Source organism: Falco punctatus, assembly GCF_963210335.1.
Source record: "Falco punctatus genome assembly, chromosome: 20".
NCBI classification, from domain to species: Eukaryota; Metazoa; Chordata; class Aves; order Falconiformes; family Falconidae; genus Falco; species Falco punctatus.
This window is the reverse complement of record NC_137600.1, coordinates 5,941,816-5,962,754: the sequence shown is the minus strand read 5'-3', so window position 1 is coordinate 5,962,754 and position 20,939 is coordinate 5,941,816. Positions and strand designations below refer to the sequence as shown.

The window sequence follows — 20,939 nt, the reverse complement described above, 5'->3', positions numbered from 1 at the left end:
TCCCTGAACTCATTTGCACTTGGGATATCCACTTGCATCATTTAGCAGCTTGTACAGAGTGGGCTATTGACATCTTTCACAGAAGGAGGCAATGCTGAGACCCTCCCTTCCTTTTATCAGTGATGTGCAGGAGTTGGTAAGGGCTCCTCCCTGGGTGGGAGTGCAAGTGAGGTAGTGCCAGGAGAGATTAAAGCAGGACTCCAACCGCAGCCTGAAGACAGAGCAGGGTTCCTGAACCTCTGTAACTGACTGCAGCCCTTGAAACCCAGCCTGAACCTCTGGTTTGGAGAACTTCCCCTTTGCTTATTGCCTTAGCCACAGCTACCATGCAATGGGCTTGGCCAAGTCCAGGCTTCTCATGTTGGGTTGAAGTGGCTAGGACATTCACCCAGCAGCAGTAGTGCTATGTGGGGCAAGGCTGTGAGAGCAGGAGGATACCTGTGAATGGGAACGGAGGACATCACTGATCAGGGCCAGGAGAGGAAAAGGGAAAAATATAGATTGTCAGCAGGCAAGGGGAGCTTTTTCCTGGAAGAAAAGGAAGGAGAATAGAAGCACAGTCCAATGTGCTGTGCTATGGTTGTTTGGTTTGGTTGTTTTTTTTTTTACTTTAGAAGGTGTTGGAGTATTTTGTGAAGTCCAGATCTGAGGCTTCTCCCTCAGGGAACTGCTGGCAGCAGCAGCCCACTGACACTTCACAGCCTGAACATCTAGAAGTCTGTGGAGAACACCACCTGTGTGTAGGATTTAGCAGCTGCACGAGAGTGCAAGAGGTACACAATGGCAAGTGAGGCAGTTTGTTTTCTCCTCTGCAATAGCTCCTTCCTGGAAAATTGCTAGGAAGGCAAAGGAGAATGGAAAGAAACACTACAAACTCCAAAGAAAGGAAGACCAGCAGAGGCAGTCTCTGCTTCTGGAAGGAGTTGCTGTGTATCCCGGGGCATGTGGGTAGCGAGTGGCTGTGTGCATGTGTGTGTACAGAGTGGGGGGTGCCTGCAGCATGCCAATACTACGCTTGGTGCTTATTAGTGGATGGTAGCTGTGCCGTGTGTGTGTTGGTATTCAGGTACGCTGGTGTGCTGGCTGGACTCCGTGTGTATCTTTTTGATATGCACACCTGCTTGTGCCCACAGGTCTCTGCGTTTCTTGCTGTCACTGCTCCCTTTTGCTGCAATTCAGGAGATGGCAGTGACCCAATCTGTACCTCAGTTCCCTAGTGAACGAACACCCCGAGTGATAGGTAGGCACTCCCAACGCGCACACTGGCACTGGAAGGGCAACATACGCACACCTCTTTCCTCTGCTTTTTTTTGAGCTGAGCTATCCCTTCTTCTCTGACCGCATGTGTTGTCTGACGTCTTGCATCTCTCTATGCACCTCTGAAAGGTGCGTGGGGAGCGGAGGGGCAGTACTTCTGAAGCAGTCATGCCTCAGTACTTTCTCCAAGGCCCTTCCCCCCCCCCCTCCCCCCCTGCATCCAGAGGGCTGGGAGGGAGCTGCGACCCCTCTCCTCTGTGGTGGGTGTTACCTGTGAAATGCCAGGCTCCCGGGCATGGCTGTGGGGTTGTTCTTTCTCTGCTGTTCCTGAGGTGATACCTGCAGCTCTGACCCGCTCCCTGCACTTGTCAGCAGTCATCTGCTTTCCGGAGGCAGCTTGGTACTAAATATCCTGTCTGACACAATAATGGAGAGAAAATGAACAAATTCCATTAGCGGCTGGCGATCCCTGCAGGGTCTGCGTTAGAGCGAGGAGGGAGCCTGTATTTTTAGATAGAATGCAATGTAACTTACTGGCTCTCTCAAAGCTGGGGAGTAGATAACCAAGGAGGGAGAGAGGGGACGCCAGGCTCAGGTTTCAGCTGAAGTGCCGGACTATGGCAGCACGAAAGGGCAGGTCCGGTCCAGACGTGGCTGTGAGTATACAATGCACTTCTCCTTTGTGCCCACAGAGACCTCCGCTTTGCTTTTCTGCTTGCTTTCTGCCTGTAGACTCTGCTGCTGAGCATGCTAGGGCTTCAGGATCCCTTTTGCTGCTGGAGCCTGTAGAGTTCTACCATTTTAATCTTCGAAGTTCCGTGCATATCCCGTGGGTGGGAGACCCTGGCTGAGCTGTACTTGGACTTTCCAAGGGGTTTGCTGTTGAAGGTCTGTGCTGTGGCTGGCATGCTGGCAGCGTAGCTGAGGTGCCACCCTGTCCTTGATCCTGACCTGAGATGCAGAGGCTTCTAGCAGGGTCTGGAGTTGGAAAAGCTCTTTGCGTTCAACCTGTTGCTTGAAGCCGTCGGTGTTTCCTTGCTAGACCCAACAGCACGGAGAGCTCAGAGAGCAGATGTGCACTCCTAAGCAGAGAGCTGGTGCTGCCTTCTGCCCCTTACAGTAGATCATCCTGTACGAGCAGAGCACTGAGGCACCACGTCATGTCTCCTCTGTGCTCACAGCCCTCCGCAAAGCCAGCAGCTCTGCTGTGAATCTGGGGGCTCTTTCCAGATGGACAGGGCTCTCCCCTGAGACAGTAGCAAGTGGAGCCAGCTGGCACAGGAGGTCAGGCGATCAGCATGTGTTCCCTCTGCATGTGGAGGCTGCGCAGTGGGACAGGGCATGGTAGTGCTGCCCTCCACTACCTGTCCCTCTGACCCTGCGGGCTGCCCCAGAAGGGGCCATAGCACCCAGCCACAGCTGCGGGAGCCCAGGCAGGATCCTGCAGGGTGCGCCTAGCACAGTGGGGGTCAGGACACCCTCTCTGTGGGTCTTCCTTCTGCAGGGGGTAGCAGAGTGATGGGCCCAGGACATGGCTACCTTTCTGTGGGGTAAGAGGGTCAGGCAAAAAGCATGGGCTGGGGGAGGCAGATGGAGGAGAGCAGAAGGCAGCTGAGTTATGCTGCTTCGAAGTCCAAATTCAAATGACTGATCCTGCAAAGAGAGGGGAAGAGAGACGCCCTGAACCCATGTGGTGCATCATCCTGCCTAGCTCTGCCTCCAGGGCTGTCCTCAGTGGCCATGCTGCTTCCAGGTCCTATCCAGGAGCTTCCTATTCCTGGGTGTTCCTCCACAGCCAGGCTGTGGGCACTAGAGGACAGCTTGGGATGGCAGGATATGGGCTTTTGTAGGACAGGAGGTCCCTTGTTCAGTCCCAGCCTCAGTGGTACAAGAGGGGTTCTGATTTTCTGTTGAGCTGAGGGCAGAGGAGTGTGTCACGCGCCCTTGCTGTGGAAGTCTCGTGGCTCTTTGCTGCAGAGAGCCCTTTGGGCTGGACCTAGCAGGCAGGCAGCAGCTCGCAGTTACCAGTCCAAGGTCCAAGCCTCACAGAGCCATGCCACTTCATTTCCACCCTGTTGTTCTACAGCTTCTGGTGAGCCATCCCATGGCCTTCATTTGCTGCCTTACACTGCTAAAGTGTTGCTTGCAGTATTGCTGTGCCTTGCCTGGGGTGGCTGTGTTTTAGTGGTGCAGGGAGGCACTGCCTTCTTTCTGTCAGAACAGAGAGTTATGACTTTCCTGGATGCGGGGCGCTCAGCCAGGGTCATTGTCCCTGGTGCCGGCACTCAAACTCGTCACCACAGCCAGCCGTTTCTGGAGGACAGCAGAGATGGGCTCACCACAGCTGTGGCCGAGGCTCCATCCATCACTGCAGTCTCTCAGCCAGGACACAGAGGTGTTTCTGGTTGCAGAGTCCCCTTAGAGGTTCCTCCCTACCACGCCTGCAGTGCTGGGACAAGCTGCAGACCTCGTGTAGCTCTCCTGCCCTGTCATCTGGATGGCCTTCGCTCTAAGTCCAGGTCCCAGCCCGGCCTCTTCCTACCTGATTTGGGGCACCTCAGTCTGTCCCTGCAGTTCCCACCTTGACCTGCCTGTCTCTGGAGTCATGTTCTCTGCAACTGAGGAGCTGGCCCTGTGCTGGTGATGGGGGAGGACAGAGGGACTCTGTCTCATGCTTTTTCTTTTTTTTCCCCAAGGCCGATACTGCAACCGGTTTCTTGAGAGCTGCAAGATCCGGGAATCTGGAGAAAGCCTTGGATTACCTCAGGAATGGGGTAGATATTAACACCTGTAACCAGGTATGTGAAACTCACAGGGCTTCTGGTGCCACCTCTGGTTCATGAAGCATGCTGTGTGGTGGCTCCCCTGGGCCCAGTGGCAGCCACTGCACCCCCTCCTTACAGCCTGCTCCCATAGGATGGAGGCAGGAAGGTTCCCCACGGCTGCTTTGCTTACTCTGCTCTGCGTAGCTGACTGGGAGGACCTGCCCTGATCCCGCAGTTCCACTTGTCATGGAGCAGAGAATACGAGTTGGTTGGTAATAAGTTGCTTGGCGGAGGAAGTTTAAAAAAATTGTGGGAGAGGCTGCCTGTCCTGAGCTCCCTACCCTCCTGCACCTGGTGTGCCTGGCTCCAGATGAAGCATCGGGGGGTCAGACAAAAGAGGTGCTGTGTCAGGTGGAGCACAGCAGCGACTTCGCTGCGTGAAGGTAATTTCCTGGGGTTGATCTGCCCTGCAAAGGCACCGTGCAGTCTCCAGGCACTTGTCTCCAGAGCTGTGGTGTGCCCAGCTGGGGGATGGGTGCACACCATTCTAGCAAAGCATGGAGCTGTGACTGCCAAGCCAGTGGGGGGATCCCTGGGGTGCGGACTTGAGTGTCCTGGCAGACCCCAACTCCTCTCACGTGCACCACCCCTGCCAGGCTCCAGGCAACCTGCAGCCCCTCATCCCTGCCTGTACCAAGCAGCTGGCACTGGAGCTCCTAACCAGAATTGAGTCCAGGGGAGGGACCACGAAGGGCAGACAGCAGCATGAGAGCAGCCCCTTGCTGGGGAGCCTTCCACAGCTGAACCGAGTAGAAACAGGTCCTATGCTGGAGAGGAGAACAGCTGACCAGAAGGCAGATCTGGAGCATCGTCTTTGGGGCAGGGGGAGCAGCACTAGCTGTACAAATCTGGGGAGCCTGGCAGTACTAGCTGGAGCATAGCAAAGGGCATTAACAGGTAAGCAGAGAGGGAGATCTGAGGCTCCTTTAGGGTGACAAGCAACTGACAGTTGGAAGGGGCTCAGCTGCTTATCAGAGGGCAGAGCAGGTACCTGTGAAGGGTGTAGCAAGGTGGCTGGGGTGTAGCAGGAGTCACTGCTGGGGATATTCTCCTTGCCTGCAGTGCTCAGGCTTTCAGATTCTCAGAAGCTGCAGCTTAACAGAAGCAGGGGTTGTCTGCAAAATGCCAGTCTTGGTGGTGTAGGAGGTGCTGGGCAGGTGTAGTCCCTCCTGGCCCAGGGCACAGGCAGGTCTGCCCCAGGCAAAAATAGCTGCAGGCAGAATTGTTTGCAAGTAATCGACAGAACGTTTTGTATCTGTGTAGCTGCCAAATGGAAGTGGCTCAGCCTGAGCTGGGGTAGGTACTGTAGGGAGAGACTCAGGGGGCTTGCGCTGAGCAGCAGGGGACAGGCAGACTGCACCGTTGGCTGCTTTCCAGAGCAGTGGTGATGCTGGGGAGACTGACTCAGCAGGTAGCACAAATGTATATGCACCTGGTTTAGTATCGAGTGCCCAAATCAAGCATAGTTCAGACCTACTTATTTGTGCACTGCAGTGGCCAGTGTAGTTACTGCGGACAGGTTCCCCCAGGAAATGTCACCTCTTTTTTTCTTTTCTGACTGATGCTATTGTGCAGGGATGCTGGGTTTCTGCAGACCCCTGGGGCAGACTGCAGCTTCCCTCCTCCTCTTTGGAACACTAGATGAGGTTTGGGGAAAGCTCAGGAGATGCTCATTTTTTTCATCCCTGTATTATCTGGATTATTTGTTCATAATCAGCATCCAGGTACTCTCAGACTTCTATGCTGGGGCTGTCTGGGGACATATGGGATTTAGATCAGAGGGTCTTGTAGGGAGAAGAGGTAGAAAGTGTTCAGTTTCAGAGTCCTTTGAAGATGAGTTTTTCCACGGTGTCCCCTTCATGGGTTAGAGGCTCTGACCCCAAAGGTACAGGGTTTGTAAAGAGAGGCCATGTGAGATGCTCTTAGCACTGGGCTGCAGGACTTGGCTTGTACTTGGCACTGAGCAGATTGTGTGCTTGCACCTGGGGATCTTCCAAGTTGCTGTGCTTTATTTCAGAATTGGGCCCAGTCATTAAACCACCAACTGCTCCTCCCTTAGTCTCTCTTGAAGGGGAGAAGAAGCCACACAGAATTGAGCCACAGCAGCAGGCCAGTCGCTGGAAGCAGTCACACCGCTCTTGCTTCCACTTAGCCATAAACAAGCAGAGGTAAACAGGTGTTTCATGCACCCACTGCTCCCTTACGGACCTCTGGGAAAGCAAGTCACAAGGAGCAGGGAGATCCTGCCGCTGACATATGTGCTGCAATCCTCTCCAGGAAGGAGTGGGGATGCTGCCACGCGTGGCACATTCGTGCATGCTCTGTGTGTGTAGAAGCTAGAGCAGAGCCTGGCAGGGGAAATCATCTTACTTTGCCTGTTCAGAAGTGGCTCAGAGAATTCCCACCTGTCAGTTCCTGTGGTTGTCTGGAGGAGAGGGGCAAGAGTAGATGGGGGCTGTGTTTGGCCACGCTGGCCCATGCCTTCTGAGACGGGAGACTCCACACGCAGATCACGCCACGGATGTTCACTCATGTCGAATGACAAGCCTGAAAGTGGAGGAGGGATTTCTGCATTGCACACTACTCCTGTACCACTCTAGTGCAGAGGAATATGTGGTTCTGGAAAGGAGTCTGCAAAGAATTAAAACAGGGAGACCCAGCCCCAAGCTAAAGACGATAGCTTTGATCTTCTTCGTCACCCAGAAAGACAGTCATCAGCTGTCTCCACTGGCCAGCTACAAGTCCTGTTTGCAGCCCGATTTCTGGTGCTGGTGAAGGGATTTAACACCTTGATGGGGAGCGCATGGCTACAACAGTACGAGGCACTTCTTTTGGTGACGTCTTTGCACTGGTTCCTGCCATCTCCCTGAGGTTAGATGGCACTTTAGGGTTTCCTTCTGAGGAATATCAGACCTGTGAGAAAGGTCCAACCTCACATGTCCTGTATAGAATAAAGAGGGATATATGTGGTCAGACCTATCCCACAGGCCCTGTATTCTTACTCAAGTGCAGAGACCTTGACATGCCATCTGATCTTCATCCCTCCAATTTAATCCCCTTCATTGCTGCCATCTGCATCAGTGCCTTCATCATTCACCTCCATTGTGTTTCAAATTCCTGCATGCTCCCATATCATCCATGAGGAGCTGGAAGCCTGAGGATGGGCGCGTCTTGCTGCCAGGACCCTCACCAGCAAGAACAGCACTGTGCCAGCATGCGGTCCTAGGGGATAGTCTCTGTTGGGGTGGGCAGAGTGGGCAGTCTCTGGCATGACCCTTTTTGGTGCAGGCAAAGTGCTAAGTCCTGCCTTCTGTGTTTGTCTGCAGGGCTGTGTCTGTCGCACTGACAGCCAGCGACTGGGATTTCTGGGAAGCGTTTGCAGCACTTAGTGAGGGGAATACAGCACCTTTGAAATTAAGTACATCTTGTGGCGGTTTTGGGTCAGATGATCTGTCAAGACAAAGCAGATATGCAAAGCAGCCTGTATTCTTCCTGGAGCAGAAATATCGATGGGCCTCTGGGAAACTATCTCCTGCAAACGTTGTGCTTATTGTTGTAAGGCCAGAGAATAATGATTCCTCACAGGTTTTCAGCATTCAGAAGGTTATTTATGAATCCCTTGTGTAAAAGGATGTATGCTGAGGAGAGCAATCAAGCATCTGTCTTGCACTCCAGGCATTTGTCGCGCAAGTGTAATGGAGAAAAAGCATGTGTGTCTGTGGCCACATATCTGACTTGTGAGCTCATGAAGGTGAGGGTGTCAGTGACCATCTGTGTGGGGTTGCATAGATGTTTCTTAGTCAAAGGAGCTGGGCTTGTCCGAGGTGATACATGCCGTATAGCCAGGCCTGGTTGGGGACTGTTTCCTTTTGGTAGCTCTGTTCTGTGGGCTTTGCAACATTCCCACTTCATTTTCCCTTGGAAGCAGGCCTTTTGTGCTTGAGGCTCTTGGGAATTTTGGAGTTGGTGTGCTGAGGAAGCCTGTGAATTTTTAGGGGTTTTCTCTTTGTGCTTTAATCAGAGTTGAGAAAAAGAATCTGTGAGTCTTCAACTGTGATCCTGGATAGCTGGTGCTTTGAGTGAGAGAGGGTGGGAAACCTTTTTCTGGTATGATAACACTCTTGAAGCTGTTCTAAGTTTAATTGGAGTGTTGAGTGCTGGAACTGGAGCTTCCCCAGGCATTTTCTGCTCCCCTACCTATATTCAGGTGGGGATGAAGCAATTCTGTGAAGTGACCTTCCAGTACTCTAGAGGAGCTGAAACAGATGGTTGGGAGGTGGAGTACTTGGGCAGGACTGCGTGCTCCCAGGGAGCTGGTGTCTCTTTGCCACATGACAGCATTGCGTAGGGGTGAGTAAACATAATGCATCCACCTGGGAGAAGCGAGGGACAAGGGACATTTGCCTTATGGGGAAAAAGTGACATCTGACAGTGCCTGCATATTGAACCTCTTTGCTAGCAAATATCCCAGACCTTTTATTCGCATCTGGGAAGCGGAAGAGGGTGTCAGAAATAACGGAGCAGAAGCTCTGTTTGCAGCCTGTAGCATGCTGGCTGGCCTGACCCCTTCTGGTCAGGTCATGATGCTAAAAGGGTGCTGGCCAGCCCTCTGCACCTAGTGCACCTCATCTTTTCCATGTGTAGGAAAAAGATGACCTAAACTGGGGGTTTTGACTTCCTGAGAAGTCACTTCATTTGTTTGGGAGCTTCCTGGAACTGGCAGAGCTGAGTAGTGGCACAGCAAACACTTTCTCTGCCCTCTTTGCTGCAGTTAAACTCTGAGGGAGCAAAGCTAACCCTGTGCTGAGCACGGGCTGCAGGATGGGGCTGTTGGTAGGCAGTCTGCAAAGCCAGGAAGAAGCCAGCTGGTGGACTGGAAGCTCCTGAACTGTTGTGAATTAAATTTGGCAGCTGCTTAATAAAATCATTGTCCCAGGCAGAGCTTCTCACTGCGCTTTTGTCTGTGTAACTGTTAAGTTTAAGGTTTGCCTGTGCACTTACACATCAGCTCTGGTGCGTCCTCACTCTGGGCCATACACAAAGCTCAGCTTTGTGCTTCAAGTCGGAGAAGCCTGACAATCGTGTGCAGGAGCACTCCGAGGAAAGTCACTTGGGCAAAGACACAGGAGCTGACATCAGAGATGTGTCATGAGCAGGGAGGACTGAAACAGTGCCTGTGGCACCGAGCACACACATGCTGAGCTGTGGTGCCACCCGTCCATAGGAAATTGTCTATGGGGGCTGTGTGTTTTGCTCATAGAGAAACCTTCAGCGTTAGTCAGCAGCTCGGCATTCAGCTGTGTGCAGTTGCCCTGGCAGCATGGAGCTAACCATGGCTGTCATGCTGGGTGCCAACGCAGGGCTCAAGGGCAAGGCAATGACTTCTGCTCCCACCAGCCTGGACTTTCTCCAGCATCAGCCAAATGCCCACAGTCGTGTCTGCACAGGAGCTCAGAGTAGGGGCTTCGCCAGAGAGCCCCAGCCCCAGCATGTGAGTAATGCCCCTCTCCCACCTTTGCTTCCTCCAGAACGGGCTGAACGCCTTGCACCTGGCCTCCAAGGAGGGCCATGTGAAAATGGTGGTGGAGCTGCTGCACAAGGAGATCGTCTTGGAGACAACAACCAAGGTGAGGCTAAGGGAGTCTGGTCACATTACTCACAGTTCCGCACCCTGCCGCTGCTGCCAGACGTGCCAGCAGTAGCTGAGAACGAGAGCAGTGAATCATGCTGTTTGCTCTCAGCCCCTGGAAAGGCTGTGCTGGTGGCAGTGCTGCTGGGCTGGGGCCTGGGACCCGGGCTCTGATTTCAGCACAGTTGAAGCTGTACTGGGTACCGCCGGGCGGGTGTGAGGTTCTTCTCCGCCCATGCCTCTCCCCTGTGGTGGCCATGGGGGCCACTGAAGGCTCAAGAGGGGTGTAACAGAAGCCACAACATGTCCTACTACTGTTTTTACTCACATCTCCTCCTGGCACTGGCTGCACGCTCAGGTCAGCCCTTGCTGCCCCAGGGCAGCCCCTTCATGCTGCAACGCTGAGATGGCCTTGGAACCGTTGTAGCAAACTTGGAAATCTGTGGTGCTCCTTAAATAGCATATCATTCCCTCCCTGGCATCACCACGGCAGGGAGTGGTTCTTGCTCAGTGACAAGCAAAACAACGCGCAGGCGAGCAGGGCTGACAAATGAGCAGCCTCCAGCACTGTCTGAAAGACTGCGAGAGCAGGAGGGGGCTGGCTTGCCACCTCCCCAGGGCTCTGGCAGGGCTCAGGGCGTGGAGCAGGGTCTGGCATTCTGCCACACCACCCAAAGGCACAAGTCGGAAGAGCCTGTGTCTGCGTTTTTCCAGCCTGCTTATCATCCCCTAGCTCTGCTGGATGCCTTGGCTACCTGGGCACACGCTGCAGTTTTGCCTGAAGACTGCCAGTTCAGCTCCCCCACCCTCCTTCCCCTCCTCATCTCTTGGTGCTGGAGGTACACAGAGCCTGACAATGCATACAGCATTTGCTGCCAGTAACTTCATGGGAAAGATGAAATCACTCTCTTCCCTGGCCAGCGAATGTGAAGGATACCTGCAGGGATGGCGCATGGGGTGAGGGCCCTGCAGGCTTCCCCTGGCCAGCTGCTCTGTTTGCACGTGTGTCAGCACGTGTCAGCCTCGTCTTCCCCTGGTATCCAGGGCTGCTCCAGCCCCTGAGCGCTGCCCTGTGCTGTCTTTCAGAAAGGAAACACAGCCCTGCACATTGCTGCCCTGGCTGGACAACGGGACGTGGTGCGGGAACTGGTGAACTATGGGGCCAACGTCAATGCGCAGTCACAGGTAGAGTGCCCTGGGGTGGGAAGAGCACCCAGCATGCGTGATAATGGTGCCCTCACGGTGGGAGCTGTGCCTGGCATGGGCACCTCTCTCTAGTCCTGTTCAGGGGCAAGGATGACTCTGCCAGACTCCCGGAAGAAGATGAGTATGCAAGTGGTGGGGAGGGATTCTTGAGGGGTGTGGGGAGACCAGCATGGTCTCTCTGCAGAGGGAGTCCACGGCAGCACACACAAGCACGCTGAAGTCGTCCAGGGAGGACTCATGGCCAGTGCCTCCCTGGCACAGCCATAAGGTCTCCAGCAAACCCTGCAGCTTTACATGCTGTGCCTCCTTCGCTCTCTCGTTCTTGGGCCTGGTGGGGTTGCAAGCTCTTCAGCTTTTGCCTGATGGGAGAAAGGTCCCTGGAGCAAGGGAGAGTAGTGTCAGTGAGTGGAAGGCAGTGTCTCCTCAGCTGACTCTTGTGAAGCATCTCCTGGTTCTTTCTGGATGTGGGGAGCCTCGGGCTCCAGGTCTCTGTGATTGCTCCACTGTAGCTAGTTTTTTTCCTTTTAAACACCCACACTGTGTATGCTTTTGCCCCAGTTCAGTGAGCTGGGGGTGTGGGTGTTGATGGGGTGTAGATCTGCAAGGAACCTAAGACACTCAAGGAAAAGTTGTGTTGATGTGCATGGCCCTGTGTTTGCAGAAAGGATTCACGCCCCTCTACATGGCAGCGCAGGAAAACCACCTGGAAGTTGTCAAGTTCTTGCTGGAAAATGGAGCTAACCAGAACGTAGCCACAGAGGTGAGACCCTTGGGGAGGACCCTGGGGCCCTGCTTGCTGGGGCTGCTGTTGGATGTGCCAGATGCTGCCATGGCTCCTTGGCTCTCCCTCTCTCACCTGCCTCTCCTTGGCAGGATGGCTTCACACCACTAGCTGTGGCTCTGCAGCAAGGGCATGAGAATGTGGTTGCTCACCTTATCAACTATGGAACAAAGGGAAAGGTCCGCCTGCCTGCCCTGCACATTGCAGCCCGCAACGATGACACTCGCACAGCTGCCGTGCTGCTGCAGAATGACCCCAATGCTGATGTCCTCTCAAAGGTGTGTGGCTTTCCCGCCCTGTCTCTGGGAGTTTTCCCACATCCCCAGGGAGAACAGCAGCTTGGTATGCTGTATTTATCCATCCTTTCAGCAGGGAGCATGTGTCTGGCTGGGCTGATCCCTCCTTCTTTCCCCTAGACTGGATTTACACCCTTGCACATTGCAGCCCACTACGAGAACCTCAGTGTGGCCCAATTACTGCTGAACCGTGGAGCCAGTGTCAACTTCACACCCCAGGTGAGTGCAGAGTGGGAAGGCTGCTGGGACGGGTACTGCTTCAGCACCAGAAGAGGATGTTGTGCCACCTTTCCATGTAGGTGCAGCAGCAGCTGCCAGGGTACACTGGAGAGGTGGGACCGTGCAGAAGGTAGCACGCTGATGCGTGTCTGAGGAGTTGCCATTAATAACCAGCGTGGGCCCTTTCTACTATGTCTCCCCTTTGTCGGATGCAGCCACGCATCCCTGGAAGCTCTTTGGGACACCTTGTGTCCAGGCTGAGGGACAGCTGTTGCTGTTGCTGCAGGGCAGAGCTGGTAGCCCCTGCAGTTGGTGTGCCTCTTCAGTCCCATGGCTGCAGCCAAATCCATGAGCTGACGCTTTCCTGCAAGCTCTGTGCAGCTTCTGTCCACAGCCTTTAGCTGCAGGCAGGAGCAGGTCCTCACCCTCTCTCTCTCAGCCCTGTGAAACAAGCTGTTCCCCTGCATCGTCCCTGGGCAGGGATGTAGATCTCCTCTGTCCTTTGTTCATACCGTGACTCCTTGCAGCCCCGCAGGGAAAAGAGAAGGGGTTTCTCCCTCTAACAGACTGCTGTTCCTTCTGTCAGAATGGGATCACTCCGCTGCACATAGCCTCGCGCCGGGGCAACATCATCATGGTACGGCTGTTGCTGGACCGCGGGGCTCAGATAGAGACAAGGACCAAGGTAAGACCACTTCTGAATCACCAGCAAGTACGCGGGCCATCTCCCTCCCTGAGCTCCCTGCATCCCCTGTGGACATCTTGCCGGGTGTGTGAGGGAAGGCTGCTGGTGTGCTAAGGGGATGGGCCAGGTTTTTCCCTGGTGTACGCAGAGGTGAGAGGAGGCTGTATGGCTACAGTGGGTGCGCCCTGGGGGCTGATGGCAGACTCCCTTTTGCCTTATTTTGCAAACAAGTCCGAAGCCCCTGTTACTGTGCTGCCTGAGGGGAGAGCTGTGCCCTCCCTTGCCTATGCTGAGCCCTTGAGCTTTTCTCTCTCCCCAGGATGAGCTGACCCCTCTCCACTGTGCAGCTCGCAATGGACATGTGCGAATTGCAGAGATCCTGCTGGACCATGGGGCTCCTATTCAAGCCAAAACCAAGGTATCCATGGGACTCTGGGGCTGTGCTTGGTGCCAGGTCCTGGGGCAGCTCAGGGGGTAACAAGCTGTGCACAGCTGCTGAATGCCACCCGTGGCTGGGGCTGACTTTCTGGCCTGCCAAGGTATAAGGAGCTTCCTGACCTTCTCCTTGGCCCTAGCTGGAGCCCTCGGCCTGAGGGCTGCATGCTTCAAAGGAACGAGCCCTGAGAAGGGGATGGCCTGGGGACAGCCTGCCCCATGTCAGCAGCTCGTCAGGCCCTGCCTCTGCTCAGCATCGCCTTGCAAGCCTCTGTGAGGGATTTTGGGGCTTCTCTCTGGTAGCACCCTGGGGAGCAAGCCATCATTTCTGGCCCAGGGCTGTGGCCAGGGGAGTGAGGCAAGGGCTAGGTGGGATGCCTGGTCCCCCTTCCTGGCCCAGCCCTGAGGCCCCGCTCTGTGGTCGTAGAATGGCTTGTCGCCGATCCACATGGCAGCGCAGGGTGACCACCTGGACTGTGTGCGCCTGCTCCTGCAGTACAGTGCTGAGATCGATGACATCACGCTGGACCACCTAACACCGCTGCATGTGGCCGCGCACTGCGGGCACCACCGAGTGGCCAAACTGCTGGTGGAGAAGGGGGCCAAGCCCAACTCCCGAGCCCTGGTGAGTGAAGAGGGGCAGGCAGGGCTGTGGCAGGGGGGAGGGAGAGCGCTCTCACTAATGGCTGTCCATTTGTCCATCTGCAGAATGGCTTCACACCCCTCCATATTGCCTGCAAGAAGAACCACATCCGGGTGATGGAGCTGCTGCTGAAGACAGGTGCCTCCATCGATGCCGTCACGGAGGTAGGTGGGTTGCAGCCCAGCCCCAGCTTTCCAGCTGCTGCCTGTCCCCGGCAGGCAGCACTGCAGGGGATGATGGCCCTGTTGCCTCTGCTGGTCCCCAGACACCTCCTTTATTGCGGCTCGGAGCTCTTTGCAGCTCAGAACCTGTTGAGCCTGGCAGCATCTCCCCACAGCCTGCTTCTCGCAGGGCAGGGGGACTGCAGAGGAGGCAGCCATTCCCCGTGTTCCCCTTGGCTCACTTGCCAGGCTGCTGGGGCCGGCCAAGCTGGGAACCCAGAGTTTGCCTCTGTGCTGAGGTGTGCCCCAGGGAGGGGGAGAAGTGGGCAGGAAGAGATGCTGGGAAGGCCATCAGTCCCCATTTGGCTCCTGGCCCCTTTTTTTCCACAGTCTGGCCTGACCCCCCTGCACGTGGCCGCCTTCATGGGGCACCTGCCCATTGTCAAGACCCTGCTGCAGCGTGGAGCCTCTCCTAACGTGTCCAATGTGGTGAGTCCCATCTGGCTGGGGCTGTGGGAACTCAGCATGGCGAGGTCGAGCAGGAGATGGGGATTGCCCAGGTCAGGCACCCATTGCTCTCCTGAGCAATCTCTGGTGCCCCCTGCTTTGTGTTGGCAGCGGGAACTGGTAGGGACCAGAAAAGGTTGTGGGTACTGCTCTCCAGTGCTCAGGCCAGAGGAACCACCGCAGGAAGGCATATCCCCTCCTATGGCCTCACCACTTTATCCTGTCCTTGGTGCAGAAAGTGGAGACACCCCTACATATGGCAGCCAGAGCTGGGCACACGGATGTGGCAAAGTACCTGTTGCAGAACAAAGCCAAAGCCAATGCCAAGGCAAAGGTAGGCACAGAGATCCTGTGTGATAGTCCAGCTCTGGGAATAGCTAATGCAGGTTTCTTTGCTCTCGCTTACCCAGAGCCTGGCTTGCCAGGGGGCTGTGCAATGGCAAGAGCAGGGCTGGGGCCCCTTTGGCACGGCAAGCAAGGGACTGGTCCCAATCTGCCAAAATAGCTCTTCTGCCTCCCTTGCAGGATGACCAGACTCCTCTGCACTGTGCTGCACGCATTGGCCACACTGGCATGGTCAAACTCCTGCTGGAGAGCAATGCTGAGCCCAACCTGGCCACAACAGCAGGGCACACGCCCTTGCACATCACTGCCAAAGAGGGGCATGTGGACACAGCCCTGGCCCTGCTGGAGAAGGGGGCGTCACAGACCTGCATGACCAAGGTAGGCTGCTGTGGCCACTGCTGCTGAAGGTGTGACCTGGCTGGGCCAAGGCTGGGCAGGCTGGCGGCACAGTGTCCCTGTCACAGGAGGGGCAGCCTCCTCCTGTGCCGCAGCATGCACCAGTGCTCTCCTCCTCATCCCTGACATCCTGTGATGGGCTGCCTTTCTCCTCAGAAAGGATTTACCCCGCTCCATGTGGCAGCCAAGTACGGGAAGGTGGATGTGGCAGAGCTGCTGCTGGCACATGATGCTCATCCCAATGCAGCAGGGAAGGTGAGTGCTGCTCCTGTGGCAGTGGAAGGAGTGGTGTGGTATGGGGAGAAGCTCTGTCTCACCTGTCTGTGCCCTCTCCCCCTCCCCAGAACGGCCTGACCCCACTGCACGTGGCTGTGCACCACAACAACCTGGAGATCGTCAAGCTGCTGCTTCCCAAGGGGAGCTCCCCGCACAGCTCAGCCTGGGTAAGGCTGGACTGAGTGTCCCTGGGGCTGTGGGGCTGTGTCATGTGTCCATTGCCTGCTAGCCTGGGGCTATTGCCGCCCCTCATCCCTGGCACTCAGGGAGTGTACAAGGGTCCAGCCACCACTAGCCACTCTCCACACCTGCTGCTCATGCCCGCCTGGTCCCTTGCACCAGTACATGGGGCAGGCAGGGGTGCTGGGCAGTTGACCCCTTCTGGCAGACAGGCTATCTCAGAGATAGTCCATGCCGGCAGCCTGGTGGCTGTTGCTTGGGGGTCGCGTCTCCATGGCAAGCCCTGAGGGGCAGTGCTGCAGTTTGGGAAACCACACACAAATGTTTGCATGCAGCTGTGAAGCAGTGAGCCAGAAAACCTGTGGGCTCGTGAGTGTCGCCCCGCTCTGCCTGAGCATGGGAAACATCTCCCTAAAGAGCAGGCCAGCAGTCTAGCTTTCCACTTTGTGTGCAGGAGCTGCCTCCTCAGAACAGACAAGTGGCTGCTAGTGCCGGCCCTCCCCATCTGGCACTCCTGTCTCCCCCTGCACAGGCTGCCGGCAGGCTTGCTGGGCAGGCACTGGGAGCAGCCAGTACCGGCGCCAGATCCCCCGTTGGTCTGCGTCACTGACAGTCTGTGCATCACCCTGGGCAGAGGGTGTCTGCCAGCTGCAGCATGGCAGCAAAGGCGGTGCTCAATGCTCCACAGTCTCTGCCTGAATACTAATCCTGCACATTGTGAGTTTTGCTCCAGAGCTCAGCCAGACGCGTTCCAGGAGGTGTCTGTCTGCCCCAGCCTCTCATGTCCAGGTGGCTGAATACTGCTGTAGAAATTCATGTGTGGAAAAATCCAGGACAGCCAATGCCAGCGGAACCTGAAGCAGGTGGTCTTTGAAACCCCTGTGCTGACTTGGCTGGAGGAGTGGGATTTGGCTCCAGTGCCAGGGCTAGGGGCTGCCAGGGAGATGGTTTGGGTGTAAGCCTGCATCCCTGAGCTCTGGAGGCAACGAGGAAGGGCAGGCCTGACCTGGAGAGACAAGGTGACACCTTCTGTCCCTGCTGGTCTGCTTGGCAGGGGCTGAGCACTGCAATGAGCCTCTCTCCCTGCAGAATGGGTACACCCCCCTGCACATTGCTGCCAAGCAGAACCAGATGGAGGTGGCCAGCAGCTTGCTGCAGTACGGGGCTTCTGCAAATGCGGAGTCTGTACAGGGAGTCACCCCCCTACACCTGGCTTCCCAGGAGGGGCATGCGGACATGGTGGCACTGCTTTTCTCCAAACAAGCCAACGGTGACCTAGGCAACAAGGTAAGTTGTCCTGGCATGTCCTGCCAGGCGGTAGCTGACAAGGCGGTAGCCCAGGCCCCAGTGCCTCCCTGCGTTTAGGCAGCAGTGCCCTGGCTAGCAGCACAGTGTTGGTCAATTTGCCAGGTTGGAGACCTGGCCTCAGAGTCTCTGCTGCTAGAGCTGCAGTGATGGCATTGCCACCACGCTGAGATGTCCTCTCTTTGCAGAGTGGCCTGACTCCTCTCCATCTTGTGGCGCAAGAGGGCCATGTGCTGGTTGCTGATGTTCTAGTGAAACACGGAGTCACAGTGGATACAACAACCAGGGTAAAGTGGTGCATTGACCATGGCTATGGTGAAAAATGTGGGGGAGCCACCTCTAGGCTTCCTTCAGGAGGAGCATTGCTTTTCTTTTTCTTTGTGCAAGTCTGCCCTCTTGCAGGCATCCTTACCATTTTGTCTCTGCCTTGGGGACTCTTCCACCTCTTCCCTCCACCTTCCTGGAGGGATGATTCTTGCCTGCTCCCACAGCTCCCCCCTGTACCAACAGGCACAACCATGGTGTGGTCTGCAGTGTGCCTTCTGCCCTGGTCCTGGGCTCTCAGGCAGTACCTGCACACGTGCCCCATCCTTCATCTGCGGGGCCTTACCCATGGGATGAGCATACTGAAGCCAGAAGGGACGGAAGTGCCACTGAGGGCAGGCTGAAACCTGATGTCATTTTTCAGATGGGCTATACTCCGCTGCATGTGGCCAGCCACTATGGGAACATCAAGCTGGTGAAGTTTTTGCTGCAGCACCAGGCTGATGTCAACGCCAAGACTAAGGTACAGAAATGTCCTGTACTCCAAGGACCTTTCTGCCCTTGGCAACAGCATGCAGGTTGATGGGGAAGGCTTAGCCTCCCTCCCTGCTTCCACTTCCCCTACCCCCACATTGCTCCAAGCCCTCCTGTCTCCATGTCTGGAAGCTTCTGTAGTCTAGCTACAGGCCTGGGGAAAGTGCTGGGTTCTGCAGAGCCATTTTGCTTGCTCTGGAAAGAAGGGAGCCACGCTCATGCTCCAGGCTTGAAGCACAGAGTGAGGCCCCGGGGCATTTCTGGGGCAGCACACACCTGGAACTGATGGCAGCACCCTCTGTCCTCCCCTGCAGCTGGGCTACACCCCTCTGCACCAAGCAGCGCAGCAGGGCCACACGGACGTCGTGACACTGCTGCTGAAGCATGGTGCCTCTCCCAATGAGATCAGCATGGTGAGTACGGCATGTGCCCGCACCTACTCGCCCCATGGCAAGCTGGGGTGCCTGCCTGGGCTTCCCTGTGGCTGCTGCTCACCTGGTATTTCTTCCCTGCACAGAACGGCACCACTCCCCTGGCCATTGCAAAGAGGCTTGGCTACATTTCTGTCACAGACGTGCTCAAGATCGTCACAGAGGAAACCGATGTCCTGGTAAGCCCCTGGGGACTGGGACCAGGACCCTGCGGAGGAGGGATGGGGCTGGGAGCAGCCCTGCAAAGGTCCACTGAGCATGGCTGGGCAGCGCCAGTGTTGACAGCTGGATGCCTAGCCCAGGGGTGAGACGGGGGCTGCAGGCAGCTGTGCAGCAAAGAGCTGGCCTCCTCTGACTCTGCTCTGCTCCCGCAGTCAATTGGTGACAAGCACCGCATGAGCTTCCCAGAGACTGTAGACGAAATTCTGGACGTGTCAGAGGATGAAGGTGAGGGGCCAGAACTGGGCCCACCATCCCAGAGACCCGCTGGCTGGCCCAGCATGGCAGGCAGCAGTCTCAAGAATAGGCACTGGCATTCCTGCCGGGGGCCGTGGGGGAACCGTGTGGCCCCACAGTTGGTCTTGTGGAGAGGACAAGGGGAGCCCACCGGACTCCTAGGGTGGCACCTCCTGGTTCAGGTGCTTCCCTGCGCTATGCAGGAGGGAGATGACTGGACCTCTCCGAGAGCCCGTGGGCATGCAGAGCTCACCACTGTGACCTGCTCCGCGGGGTGGTACCAGCTCCCAGCTCAGCTGCAGCTGGTCTGCTCCTGCTCCCTCCCACCAACACCTCACCTTTGCCTCTTCTTACTTTGCAGGCACTGCTCATGTCACAGTAATGGGTATGAAATGTGTCCCCCTGCCCCAGCTCAGTGACCCATTTCACCCCATGGCCACTAACCATCCGCATGCCGTATCCATCTGCTGTGCCCTGGTGCTGGGCTGGTGCTGTCCTGCCCTGCCCACCTGTGTCCGTGCTGCTTGCCGTGGTGTGACTGCATGAACAGGCCTTGCCCCAGCCTGGGGGGAGCCCTGGCTCCCGGTGGGCCCCCAGCACTGTCCCCAGGAGGCAGAAGAGCCTGGTTCTGTGGCAAAATCTGCTGCCCCTCCACAACTGCCCTGTGCTGTCCTGGCCAGGGCAGGGATGAACCCCAGTGCTCAGGGTCTTGGTGCTGCTACAGTCCCCCCTCCATAACCGGGGCTCCCTCCCTGCTCTGGAAGGTGCTGGCCCCACTCCCATGGGGCATTGGCAAGACCCAAACACTGGTGAACAGCTTAGCAGGTGTTAACTAGCAGCAGGCAGCGTTGGCTGGGCTTCTGCCTCCAAGGGGGGCGTGGGGCTGCACTCGGCCATGTTAGGGCATCCTTCCCATGTCCCCAGGCCTGCCTACGTTCCTGTCCCCAGCATCCGACAGTAGGCTGTACTCTGTGCTTGTGCTGTGGGAAAGGGGTCAGCTAGCAGCTGTGGCTCCTGACCGATACCACAGCTCTTGTCTCACCGACCTGCAGCACAGGCTTTGGCCCTGCCAGCAGACCCCATCTGGCAGAGGGCAAAGCTGCCCCATGGCCGGCTGAGCCCCAGGAGGCAAGTGTGTGTGGCCAACAGTGGGAGCAGAGGTGGGCCCTGGCTCCAGACCTGCGGAGGGATGGGGACAAGGGCTGCACATGGGTGCTCCATTGTCCTTCTGCCTCTCTGCATGCTGAGCTAGCTCTCGGTTTCAGAGGAGGAGCTGATCACACCAAAGCCCAGGACAGCTGATGCCAGGGACCAGGAGAGCAAGAAGGAGATGCTGGAGTTTGTGACCATGACGACACTGGAGCAAACGTAAGAGGCGCTGGGTGGTGAGGAGGGAGCAGGTACGGGGCACAGGGCCAGCCTGGTGCAGGGCTGGGTTGCCAGTGGATCAGGGACAGCTCTGGGCAAGGAGTGGATCACTGAGCCCCTATCAGCTAGCGTGGCAGGCAAAGCTCGTTGGTATTGTTCCTGCACCAGGACACGGGTCTGCTGGTGACTTTGCCTTCATCCAATGGCTCCGGGACTCTCTGGGGAGGGCTAGGGGCTGAGGGGCTCAGGCTGACCACTTCAGTGGCTGTCATCCCTCTCCTGCCAGGGTGGAGTCTCCAGCTGTCCTGCAGGTCCCCTGCATCCCACCTGAGACCGTGGTGACCAGAGCAGAGGAGACTGAGCAGGTAGGACCTGTGGAGACAGAAGCTGAGCAAGTCAGTCTGCTGCATGCACCCTCAGTGTCCCCGCAGGAGGTGAGCATGAGACACAGCCTGCCACAGCCCCCGCAGGCATTATCTGCCAGGGGGGAGCCCCCTGTCAGCCAAACATGGGGTGGGTGGTGGGGATGGACTTGGTGGTACAGGACTGCTTGGGGAGGGTTATGAGACTGTGGAGGAGTGGGCAGGCCCAGCACCCCCAATTGGTCCCTGTGCCCATGGGTCTCTTCCTTGCCTTATACAGCCCTCCAAGGAGTTTGATGAGGACTCCCTGATCCCCAGCAGCCCTGCCACTGAGACCTCAGATAACATCAGCCCAGTGGCCAGCCCCGTGCACACAGG

The 20,939-nt window shown here is 56.6% G+C and overlaps 1 protein-coding gene across 6 annotated transcripts in view; it reads left to right on the top strand.

Annotated features, from left to right (window-relative positions):
• The window catches only part of ANK1 (ankyrin 1), a 40,476-nt gene that overhangs the window by 5,441 nt on the left and 14,096 nt on the right, over positions 1-20,939 (top strand). For 3 of the 6 annotated variants that reach the window (XM_080370513.1, XM_080370507.1, XM_080370511.1), the window contains exons 2-27: positions 615-773; positions 3,954-4,055; positions 9,611-9,709; positions 10,798-10,896; positions 11,579-11,677; positions 11,791-11,976; positions 12,115-12,213; positions 12,800-12,898; positions 13,218-13,316; positions 13,761-13,958; positions 14,042-14,140; positions 14,528-14,626; positions 14,880-14,978; positions 15,170-15,367; positions 15,542-15,640; positions 15,730-15,828; positions 16,931-17,128; positions 17,335-17,433; positions 17,835-17,933; positions 18,259-18,357; positions 18,462-18,554; positions 18,750-18,822; positions 19,193-19,216; positions 20,097-20,199; positions 20,486-20,633; positions 20,842-20,939. In XM_080370513.1, coding sequence (XP_080226639.1) covers positions 615-773; positions 3,954-4,055; positions 9,611-9,709; positions 10,798-10,896; positions 11,579-11,677; positions 11,791-11,976; positions 12,115-12,213; positions 12,800-12,898; positions 13,218-13,316; positions 13,761-13,958; positions 14,042-14,140; positions 14,528-14,626; positions 14,880-14,978; positions 15,170-15,367; positions 15,542-15,640; positions 15,730-15,828; positions 16,931-17,128; positions 17,335-17,433; positions 17,835-17,933; positions 18,259-18,357; positions 18,462-18,554; positions 18,750-18,822; positions 19,193-19,216; positions 20,097-20,199; positions 20,486-20,633; positions 20,842-20,939 — 2,966 coding nt within the window. Of the gene's footprint in view, positions 1-614; positions 774-1,692; positions 1,914-3,953; positions 4,056-9,610; positions 9,710-10,797; positions 10,897-11,578; positions 11,678-11,790; positions 11,977-12,114; positions 12,214-12,799; positions 12,899-13,217; positions 13,317-13,760; positions 13,959-14,041; positions 14,141-14,527; positions 14,627-14,879; positions 14,979-15,169; positions 15,368-15,541; positions 15,641-15,729; positions 15,829-16,930; positions 17,129-17,334; positions 17,434-17,834; positions 17,934-18,258; positions 18,358-18,461; positions 18,555-18,749; positions 18,823-19,192; positions 19,217-20,096; positions 20,200-20,485; positions 20,634-20,841 lie in introns of those variants that run through there. The other 3 variants (XM_080370509.1, XM_080370510.1, XM_080370508.1) reach the window with 3 other exon arrangements.